This window comes from Poeciliopsis prolifica, unplaced genomic scaffold (assembly GCF_027474105.1).
Source record: "Poeciliopsis prolifica strain line A6 unplaced genomic scaffold, Auburn_PproV2 SCAFFOLD042, whole genome shotgun sequence".
NCBI classification, from domain to species: domain Eukaryota; kingdom Metazoa; phylum Chordata; class Actinopteri; order Cyprinodontiformes; family Poeciliidae; genus Poeciliopsis; species Poeciliopsis prolifica.
Window position 1 is genome coordinate 4,089,755 of NW_026562417.1, and position 12,057 is coordinate 4,101,811.

The 12,057-nt window shown below is 43.1% G+C and overlaps 1 protein-coding gene across 1 annotated transcript in view; it reads right to left on the reverse strand.

Moving 5' to 3' along the window:
- The window catches only part of LOC129376018 (synapsin-3-like), an 88,442-nt gene extending 77,953 nt beyond the window's left edge, over positions 1-10,489 (reverse strand). The window contains exons 1-2 of the mRNA XM_055055413.1: positions 10,264-10,489; positions 550-1,070 (exon numbers count right to left, since the gene is read on the reverse strand). Of these exons, the coding sequence (XP_054911388.1) occupies positions 550-1,019 (470 nt within the window). The 5' untranslated portion in view covers positions 1,020-1,070; positions 10,264-10,489. The remainder of the gene's footprint in view (positions 1-549; positions 1,071-10,263) is intronic.
- Positions 10,490-12,057: the final 1,568 nt, after the last annotated feature.

Here is a 12,057-nt window from a genome sequence, read left to right on the forward strand (position 1 = left end):
CCAATAGTATATATGAGTTAAGCAGATGGCTACAGCCGCCAAGCGCACCAAGCCATCATGGTAAAAACATATATACATTTCAAATAATTTAGAATGATACAAGCGAAATGCAATTCTATATGGAAAAAAATATTGCTATGTTTTTTTAGTTGCTACATAAATAATAGTTAATCTGGTCCTGGAATTGATTGCTGCCACTGTGGGGGGAAAACTGTTGTTGGAGAAAAGTAAATGTAGTGTTTATATGCTGACGTTGCATTGAAGTGGTTACAATATGGCCGCACTTAAATACCACTTTGCAATTCAAAATCCTTTTTTTTTTTATGCAGCCTAATTACAAATGATGCTAATGTTAGTTGATATGCCTCACACAGAGTGGATTAGGAATTATAAAGCATCTGGTGTTGGTATAATGGGGCCCTCATAAAAATCTGCTTAGGGCCCCAAAAACGCTTGGACCGGCCCTGTACATACTCTTGAACCAAAAGAACAAAACAACAAAAAACGCCTAAAGTTACAAAAGCTAAGAGTTTCTAGTGTTGCACTCACCAGTCAGTGTGCTGATCGTCAACCACCAGCAGGATCTTGGGTTTGCGTACTGCAGGCTTGACCGGCTGACCGCCTCCAGCAGAAGCAGCCTCAGTTGCAGCAGCTCCGGCTGACTTGGCGTGTGCAGCGGCGGCGACGTTCTGGGCCATCTGGGCACTCTTCACCACGCTGGAGAAGGAGCTGAGGAAGCTCCCCGAACCCACTGCTGAGGCCGGGTTTGGGCCTGAACCCGAACCCGAACCCAAACCCAAACCCAAACCCGAGCCTGAGCCTGAGCCTGAGCCTGAGCCTGAGCCTGAGCCTGGGGTCTGGATGGGGAGGCTCGGGGGCTGACGCCTCTCGGTGGCCGGGGAGGCGGGAGATGAAATGGATGATCCTGGCGGGGCCGGCCTCTGCAGGTCCATCATGTAGCCGTTGGGCAGGTTGGCCACGAAGCTGCTGTCAGACAGGCGCCGGCGAAGGTAGTTCATGACGACGGGCTGGTGGGTCGGTCAGGCCAGAGGAGGTAAGGAACAGAAATCCTACAGAACGACACACACACACACACACACACACACACACACACACACCACACACACACACCACACACACACACACACACACACACACACACACACACACACCCCAACCTCAGTGAACACAAAATTCAGTTTTATTAAAAATGCTGACGTTGCTCATTTCTCTGTGAAAATGACCCAGTATTAAAATCTGTTGATTATTTTCGTAGAGTATATTTAAAGTATTCAAAAGAAAATGCAGTTCAGGTCGCTAAAATACACTAGCTAGCCTTAATACTACTCTACAAGGTATTGACTGGCGCTGGCGAGGCAGCCAATCATTTATTTCCCTTGGCAGTGATTGGCTGGACAGAGGTTAGTTTCTGCTGTCGCTGTAAGACACTGATGGGGTCATAGTTGGCGTTTGAACTGTCAAAATAGACGACTGTTAACTGCCAGTGCTTGGAAATAAATTTAGGACCTAACTCTGGTCAGACTGAGAGAGTTAAAACGAGAAAACCTTGTTTTAACTTTCTTCCCGTCACAACGATTTGCAAAGCATGTAAAAATGGGAAACTCTAAACAAGAAACTTGTCAGTTGGAAGTTTACTTTCACAGTCGGGACTTGTTGAAAAGTTACAGGGTCTCACACTCTGTTCCCTCTAGATCAGTGGTTCCCAAAGATTGTCTGTTCCCCTATATGAATTCCAATAAAATCTATAGGGTTTTATCACCTGCATCACCAGGCGGTACGATAAAACTGTACCGCCTGGTGGCAGTACAGTTTTTCCTCCATTAGACGTAGAAACTGTACCATTGGGCAGTTTTTCAACTGCACACAGTTGGGAAAAAAATAAAAAAATGAACTGGGCACACATATGGTTCAACCAGACATAAACCACACACTTTGGGAACCGCTGCTCTAGATGATGACTAACAATCCCAAGAGCTCAGCCTTTTTAATATTACAACTTTACTCATTTAAAAAAGACATTTTGGTTTTAAAGAGACATAAATACCGTGATGCTTTTATAATCTCATTAAAACAATGTTATTTTGTTGAAAGGAGAAGTGTGGTAAAGTAAACACATTTATGTAATTGCTAGAGAATATAATTTCAAACCAGTGGTAAATATGCAAGAGCTACATTAGAATGATTAAGTTTTGGCTTTGCTCGGCTCTGCAGCACACGGTTTCTCCTGAAGGTCCGGCTCCAGTTGATGAGGGCGTCCCACCATCTGGCTGCCCTCAGAGCATCCCGGCTCTTCGGTCCAAGCTTCAACGAGTCAACATGACGTGGAATCGGCTCATCTGTGTGAACGCGCTGCCGCATAATTCAGTGACACAGAAGTGAGAGATCCACAGCAGCGGTCTTTATAAAGCATAGAGTTCATATGGAAAGATGGAGTTACATAACATCTGTGACGCAGAGCAGAATCAGTGGCGCCGGCTTGTTAACAGAGGGGAAGAGGGAACCTTTACACCCAATTAAAACCGAGCTGCTGTTTTAAAAGACGTGGCGTCGCCTCTGCGTTTTGTGGTTAAAGACGGAGGAGGAACTTAGAGAGCAGCAGAAGCAGGATGAGATGATGGAGGTCGAGTGTTAAATCATCATGACAAGTTAATCATCACCAGTAATTGTTTGATAAGAGTGAATCTAACCTCATCGTCTCCAGACTGGAGACTGAGGTCTCTCTGGGCAAAAGGTTGCAGCACACCTTCCCTTCAGTGATGGTTGTAGTGGACAACATGGCCGCCTCCTAACGCCATGTCTTCTGGTGATTGGAGGAATAAACTCTTTCAGGTTTCTCCACCAGATCTTTGTTTCATAAAGAATCTGCCCAGCATCACAAAAGTTAGAATCGTTTTCATCCTGATGGTGAGCCATCCTGGCCGAGTCGCAGCAAAACAAAAGTAATGCACACTATGTTTTTGTTTAGAGCAAACTTTTAAATGCTTCCCAAAAAAGAAAATTTGAATTAGGTGAGTTGCCTTCTGCTGGTTTGGAGTGAATCAGTCAGTCTACGCAGAGGATAACTTGGTCAAATGCTGACCGTCTTTATGGCTCTAATAAACAGGAAGTAGAGGTTGCTAACTAGCATGGACCACATGTCTCAGGAGAATGGAGAAAATCCAGAGATTTGGTGCATCTGGTAAGGCACAAACCCAGTAGTGGATGGGAGCGTTCGCTACGTCAGTACGGAAAAGCCAAAAACCACGACAAACGAGACATTTCTAGTGAATACTTCAAAGTGTTGATGGAAACACATCAGCTCTCCAGCTGGCCTGGTATTCTGCTTTCTACTAGGAAATGTCTAGCCATCAGTTTGCCACTTGAAGCCCAAACAAACTTGTATTATACAGCTGGAAACTGGAAATTGATTAGAGCAAATCCTCTAATCAATTGAACAATTTTGCAAAGTATGGGTCTAAATTCCTCCACAGCCACATAAATGGTAGTAGAATCAAATGCTTAATGGTAGCTGTTATCACCAGGAGAGACAAGGCCAGGTTCTGGCGGGGTTGGTGCAAGCATCAACAAGGAGACTAAATGCCTGAGTTGTGAAGTGTGGAGAATTGCAACATAACTCAAGAAGACAAACGTGTGAGAGTCGCGCTTTGTACTGATATGAAGGAGCTTGACACCCAGTTCAATGCTGACAGCTTCCAACTGGAAGCTGAGACTAATGAGAATTATCTCGACTGCCACCGCACGCCACCAACAGGCCTCTGAACAACTCATAACTGTTCTACGCAGATTGTCACCTCAATACTGACAACCTTAGCGCATTGTCAGATGCGCTAAAGTTCAACATGTCAGCTGGTGGGTTGAACAATGGTTCCCGTCACAGAGAGCGACATCGTCTTCCCATTGGAAGTCTGATTTTTGGCTGATCCGTCATAAAGCTTATAACTTGAGTCAATTTGGAGGAAACTGCAGTAAAACAAACAGAACAGCTGAAAGTGACGATCACAATCACAATGACAGTCAGTGTCGCCATCAGAGTGATAGAAAATCACTGTCATTGCTCCACTGGCACTTTCTCCTCTTCCTTAACACCCCATAAGCTGCTTTCTGCCGGAAGCTGCTAAAGCCGCTTCGTCTTTGCCTCTCGGCTCTCTCTGCTGAATATTCACAGTGGGAGGAATCCACAGGGGGCCTTGCTGCATTACAACTAACCTTGTAGCAAGCAGAAGCTTTAGCAGAGTTTGTCAGCAGAGAATGAACAGTGGAAAGAGGACAGGTTGACTCTGTATTGGGTTGAGGTCTCGACTTTTTCTGGCAAACTTTAATCACACCATTATGCTTTGATCTAAGCCAGTCTTTCTCAAACTGGAATTTATGGCTGCAGGAATAGTTTTCAGTTCCTCAGGATGAGCTGCACAACTTTTATTGTTTTTAGAACACCTTTACAATACGTATCGTATCGTATTGTATCGTGTCCTATTGTGTTTGATGTTTTTAAAATCTGTAAATAATTCAAAATGTTCCAAGTAGACTTGTTAATGGCTTTGTCGTGACCAGCCACATTTACAAAACAGAACCATCCTTCTCATTAGGACGGGCAAAGAAAACAATAAGTCAGTTAAGAGACTAATATTTTCATTTCAGGTTGGAAGAGTTATTGTGTAATTGTGGGGCGCAATTTCAAGGTCTGTGAAAGTTTGCTCAATGGTCTTCAACTTGACAAAGTTTGAGAAACATTGAACTAAGTCCTCCTGTTAAGTCCTTCCCTCTTCTGGATGACAAACTTTTGTTGCCATTTTCCGGTGGTTACATTGCTGCTGTAGCACCAGTTCTACATGCTTTCAATGCTGCAACCAATGCGGTTATCTAGTCAGAAACTCACGGAGGCTAAAAACCGATCACAAACTTGTGAATACCAGATTCAAGGTTGATATGTCTGAAACAAGTCCATGGCCTTGAGCCAGAAAAGAGTTGCATTGCCCTGCCTGGGTAGAGGACAAGGTCAATCAATAAAGAAAAACCAGAACTAGAGATGCCGAGATTCTATATAATACTTGATGTTCTGCTTCCAGTGGAGAACAGAACTTGAATCCAACACTGTGGAGTGTGGATTACTTAGAGGAGGGATTCGTGAGGTACTAACACACTGACAGCAAACAGGGGAGGCAGTAATCACATGTTTCGCTCTCTAATGATGGGGAAGAGAGTGATAATGCCGCAGCAGACTCTCGAGGCCCCCACTGACGTACAACGCGCCTTCTGCTATGTTCAAAATATCTTGCAAGTGAAGAAAACCGCAGCTCCTTCCCACTCCACTCGCGTTGTATTTATTTTTTTTCCTTGTTCTTCACATCCTGCCTGTGAATCCGTTAAAAGTAGCACATAATCCCAATGGCTGCTCTGTGAATTTGACAGTCGTTGATTAGCCGGCAAAAGCAGCACAACGTCCATGACATCCTCCAACATGGACTGTTCCTGTGGCGGATTTTCACTTTCTGAGACATGCTAGTGGAGCATGAAGTGTTAGGTTATAGCAGCGGGGTAAATATAGATCTGGTATGATAGATACTTTTTATTTTTCCTGACATTCTGAGCGGACGGAGCCGGTCGGAGCGAAGGGTCGCCGGCAGGACGACGGGTCAGAAACAGGCAGAGGAAGCTGAGGAGAAGTGGGAAGACAGCAGAGACTGATCCAAAAGGAAGAGGAGGTGGTAGGAGCCTACCCCGGGGCATTATGGGAGATTATTAATAAATGTGTGGGGCCCACTGCCAGATGGATTATCACGACAGTTTCTATTTTGGAGTTTTACAGAAAGATCTTAGATTTAGAGCTTCTGTAATCACCGCTGTTACTTTTAGAGAGCAGATATTTACATCCGCCGCATAAAGAGACACTGGAAACTTTTTCCCTCTGACATTAAAATCAGACTTTTACTATTTTAGGTTAACTTATGTTACCAAAATTCTTTGTATTTGTTAAAGGTCAAGATAATAAAAGTGAACTTCTACTCTTTATTCGAATTCAGAATGTTACGGCATTACTTTACCTTTAAGCAGTTTGGGGGTTTTTGCCTCACATTTTGCCGTATTTTTCAAATGAAGAGATTCCGACGGTGAAGGTAAACCGACAGAGTGCTTCTGCGGTCAGTGGCAGCCCAGGTCTTCCTAGAGTTTTACTCGGACATGAAGGCCAGTCGGACCACAAAAGTAAGACACTGACCTCCTATCGCCACGGTGACGTCAACAACACGACTCATCGCCGTTTCTCTGCTTTAATCACACAACTATTGATACTGCAAAAAGAAAAAATAATAAGAAAACAGAGACAAGAAAACTTGGAGATGCTGCCCAACAAGCACTTCCATCCCCCCATACTGCACATGTACCAACCCACATGTACCATACTGCACATGTACCAACCCACATGTACCATACTGCACATGTACCAACATGTGCAGTATGTTGTATTTTCATGTAACACTTATTGATTACTAAAGGAAACAGATTGTAATGACAGTACTGAGTTCTCAAGCTCTTATTTTGATGTGTTACATTTCCAGTATTTAGGGCAAGTCGGTGGTGCGTTGACTGAAACATCTGCACACCCGCCTCTACTCCTCTTATGTAATCACTGTTTTAATGAGGGATTATGGCTGTTTTCTGATTCTGCATACTCATGACAGGTATGACTGTGATGTTATATTTTTTTATTATTATTAATTTATTTATTTCAGCCTGAAATGAAACACCAATGAATTGGGGTTTATGATGTTCCCTCTTCAGCCATCCAATTTCTGTAGATTGTTGCTGAACATTAGCCAGAACATCTTGATCTGGCTACGTGAGTCCGACTATATGAAACTATTTGAGACAATCGGGAGGAAAAAAAACAATGATGAAAGCTGAAGTTATTAGACCCTTGAACTCCGGGTCTTCTGCAGAGGTTTTTGTGTCATTTCCTTCAGTAGTTCTTGTTGCAGGGCCGCCGCCGGCGCCACCAATCAACCGTTTTTCAAGCGTGAACCACACCAACTGAAAATGGAACAAATGTTGCAACTTTCACCAATCAAACCAAGTCTGTCTGATTATCATGGAGGAAAACATCCTAAATCCCAAACTTGTGACCCCATTTATCCACAGAGAATGACGCAGCATCAATGATCCACTTCCTCTGTGCCTTCGTTCATTGGTGTCTGTGTTGCCCTGCTGTTTCTTTTAATGAGCCGTGGAAAACTTGTAAAACACTCACTTGGGAGAACTCGATTAGACGTAGGGTGTTAGCAGTGCACTAAAATGAAGGCTTGCTGTGCAGCTATTTTGGCTTCACTGACATTTGCAACAAAACAAGAATAACAAAGAAGTTTATAGGGATAAAAACCTTTTTTTTTTTTTTTTTTTTTTAAATGCGTGCTCTGTTCAAAGCGAGAGCAGCCGGCGGTGATGAGAAAGACGCCGCTGAACTGTGAACCGTTGTCGACTGTGGAGCCAGGACAGGCTCTGCGACACGACAGAGCGTCTCCTGCAGCACTGGCATGCTGGAGAGGCGAGGCGAGGCGAGGTGTCACAGCCGAGTCCCCACACAGTGACCTCCCAGCACTTCTCACAGCAGACGCCACATTAGTTCAAACACACACACTGTAACAAAAAAAAAGAAGACACACCCACACACTTCGTCTTCCCTGCCTGCAGGCAGAGGACTGCTGTAGTCATAGGAAAGCTTCATTAGAAATCTAAAGAAAAAGCCTCTGATTAAAAGTGAGAGCTTTTAACCAGACTTCGAATAATTTTTTTCAAAAAGGAATTTTCTGCTAGATTAGTGGAAGATCTGCTGGTTTTTTAGGGACTTGAGTTTAATTCGATGATTGTAAAAAGTCATTGAAGCAACTTCCAAAATGAACTACTTAACGACCCACACAGTGTCAACTTCCAAACAAATACGCATTTGTATAAGAGGAGGGCGTTTAGTGCATCATCTGCAATTTATTGCAAAGAAATGCTAGGAATTCAGATTCGTTGTTGCCTTGATGGAATTCAATTTAAACTGACAGTATTATCAGTGATGTTATTTTCACTGGTTTCTTCACTGTTTGTCCCGAGACAGCGTTAATGAATATCAGCTGCTGTGTGTGGCTCGGTGATGTAACGGCTGTCCTGAAGATGCCGGTTTGAAATGGGAGGGTCTTTCAGAAACGGTGTTTGTGTTGCCATGAATCAGTGGCATCAGCAGAGACGATGCCGAGAAAAATTGTAAATGCGCACGGCTAAAAGAAATATATAAATATATAAATTATTTATATGCATATATATTTAAAATATTATAGATTTATTTATTTATTGGGTTTTACATTTATTGATTAGGCTTGAAACTTGATTTTCTTGGAAGGGGTAGCAGCAGGGTGGCCAGCGTTTTTAAATCTGTAGTGCATATTATCCACTCTTAAATTGTTGTATCTCAACTTATCCTGACTGGTTGATCACTTTTTGGGATTAAATTTGGACAAAAAGGGTTGGTTTTATTTCATAAACTCCTCCTGAAGCCAGAAGCCTGTAATCATTGGCTGTAACCCCCCCCCCACACACACACACACACACACCACGCCCCCGTCCTGCTGGGGAGCATCTGCTGGCTCAGATGTAGATAACTGGTTATGGGCAGAACATTCCTCAGCCTCCTGATGGCCCCATTAATATTTCATGAGTGACTTTGGGAGTATGACATCATCATCAGCAAATATTAGAACGGAATCTAAAATTTACTGTCCAGCTTTACTTAAACTCTGCAGAACAGGTTCAAAATATACGTTTTTTGGCAACATAGAGTTACATTTACGCAGATTAAACAAACACATCGAAATTTAAACCTAAGTCAAACTGAAATAAGTTATTTTTTTAAAGTTCTAAGGCAGCTGAAATATATATATATATATATATATATATATATATATATATATATATATATATATATATATATATATATATACAGAAATAGAGCTAAATGAAAAAAATTTTAGAAAGCGAAATTTGCATGTCATGTAAACTTGTTTCTTGTCATTTGGATGATTATGGTTCATAGATTCATAGAAAATCCTGAATTCAGTGACTCAGAAAAAGCATCGTCATAGAAAGTTGAGTGGAAGGAAAAGATCTCTGAGGAACAGGTGAACCAGCAACATGAGAGGACTGTTAACCGAATCCAGAAAATCCTTGTAGAATATGATAATTATGGTAGAAAATTCTCAGAGAGGTTTCCCCCAAAGATACTGACTGAACTCTTAATGGAACCCCAGGTTCAAGTAAAATATGACATATCACTTTATACTCATTTTAAACGTGAGCCAGATAGCAAGTCTGATTGGCTGCTTGTCTGCATCTTCAAAATGATAAAGAGTCAGTACAAAAATTTGAAAATACATTTTAAGTAAAATTTTTCATCTCTTTACTTCCTCTGGCTTCATCCAATAGCAGCTCAGTGGAACTGAAAGCAGCCAGCTAACAGTCCTTCCCTCACTTACTATTATTATTCGGTGATTTTAAGGAGAATCCAAAGTGCAACAGGACGATTTGATGAAGACAGTCCAAACACTTTTACAGAGAACTGGACAGGTGGGAAGGGCAGAGAATCCAGGTGAGAACAGATAGTAACCAAGGTAACGAGGAACAGCTTCTGCTACTGATGCTCTGATTAGCTGCAAACGTCAAAACTCCTGTAACATCACAGAGAAACGAGATGAAAGATATCCACTTCAAGTGAGACGCTGACTGCGCACAAACGCTCAACAGAAACCCGAGTAAAAAGACAATACGATCAAAATGGGAATTATTCCTTTAAGATGCCGCATCCACTGCAGCTCTAAGAGTCACTTATTCCTCCAGGAAACAGAAAAGTGACGTTAGGAGGATTAGAAGTGACTCTGGATGAGGCAGCAGCAGCAGCTGCTGCTGCTGCTGCTGCAGCAGATCACCGGGTCACAGTGATGAAATGGATCCATACCCCCCGGTCCGGAGTGTGCGGGACTTCTGGGCTGCGGGGCCCCGGCGGAGGGAGGGAATCCCCGCACTCTCCGCCTCAGACAGGCTGAGCAGAACCCAGAGTCCCTGAACGCGTCCCGGCCAAGCGGAAGGCTGGTTCCGGTGGAGCGCGCTTCTCTCTCCAAACAGCAAACCTCGCGACAGGAAGCGATAAAAACACAACGGCTGCGAACAAAGAGGCGCTGCGCGAATTACATGCGCAAAAAACGCGCAATTTACCTGAGCGGCTGGTGAAGATGAACAAGTGTCGGATGATGACTCTTCTTCTTCTTCTTTCTTGGATGATGCTGATGATGCTCCTGCTTCTTCTTCTGCTCTCCGATCCGTGGTCCTCCTCAGCTTGTCAGACAAACCCTTTCCTCTCTCTCTCTTTTCCTCTCTCTCTTTTTGTCTCTCTCACGCGCAGACACGCTGACACACACACACTCTCTCTCTTTCTACAAGGGATGCTGGGAACGTGACGAGTGTACTGGATTCATTACTGCAGTCGGTTCTCGCAGCTGATTGGCTGATGGTTTAATTAAGACATTCAAAGCAGAAATCATACACGGCTCTATGTTCATGTATGAACGTGCTTTGTGTTTCATCGGGCTTCTATGTGATTGACCACAATGTCTTTTTTTTTATTTATATGAATAAGAATCTGAAAAGTATGGCTTGTTTTCTGTTTCTCCAGAGTCAAAATTGGAACAGCTTTCGGTGTCTGGACGTCTAGAGACAGAAATGTTTTCATGCTTCTTTGCCGAAGACTCTCGGCTGAATTTAGATCTCCACTTTGACTAGGCCACTTAATCGCATGAATGTGCTTTGATTGAAGCAATGTGACTGGCATGCTTTTAGCAGCATCTGCTATTTCATAAACTCTGACTAGATTCTGTCATATTTTATTTACTGCTGATGGAAAAAATGATATTTTACATTGAAATATGACATCAGAGCAGTGAAATATTTATTTTGATACAGAAATGTGGGCTTAATAAAATATATATTTCTCCATGGTGAAGCATGGTGGTGACAGCATTAGGCTGTGGGGGAAAAGTTTTTCAAAAAATACTTTATTTATTCTCAAGAACTCATACCGTATCTTCACAGTGGCTATGGATGAGAAGGATCTCCAGTAGCAGTCAGTCTCACAAGGAAACGGAGTATGCTCCTGACTGAAGACGGCTATGAAACGCTAGCCGCTCAGTAGAAATGTCCTGGATGATCCCACCTCAGCTAATCCACCTCATTTGCTTTTGATACACCTCTTTAAAACCCTGCCTGCAAATTCAAGAGTTTCAAAGATAATTCAAAGGTTGATTGTTAAACGACAACTACATGTATAGCTTTTGGTGCATCAGGACAGAGTAAATGCACCAAGTACATTTAGATGCTGACACAGATCTCATGATGTGACCTGAGCTAACAGGAAACGGCAGACTTCCATCTGGACACGAGAGCCTGCAGAGGCTCGGGTCAGTCCTTGGACGATTCATGACGAAGCAACAAAACTGCAACCCGGCGGGAAAATGAAATGATTGAAGAATCATTTTCTATTTGCAGTAGATGTAAAATATGCGACAACTGAGCCCAGGCGTCACTGATGTAACCGGCTGCAACTCCCAAAGTTTTATACTGGGTCCTATTTTTTCTTCTGGATTCTTACGACTCATGTAACAGGATGACTAGAGTCTAATTATGACCAAACGCCACAAACGTGAAGCTGAATGAAGGGAGACTGAATGAAAGCTTCAAAAAGTGATTCCAGATTTCAGCAGCTGCAGCAGCTCCTGCATTTCAGATTTTCTGCTGATTCATTCCAGATTCAAGCTTTGTTGTTGTTGTTGTTGCCATTGTCTCGTTAAAGATGCATTGTGCTGTGCATCAGTGGAGCAGCTGTTGCTCCTGCGTGCGTCTGGGAAACGAGAAGAGAGGAATGGGCGGCCGTCCACAGAGCAGCACAAACACGTCACAGCAGCGTCTTCTGGAAGCCTCGGATTTCATGCGAGTTTCCTGAAAAAGACATCCAGA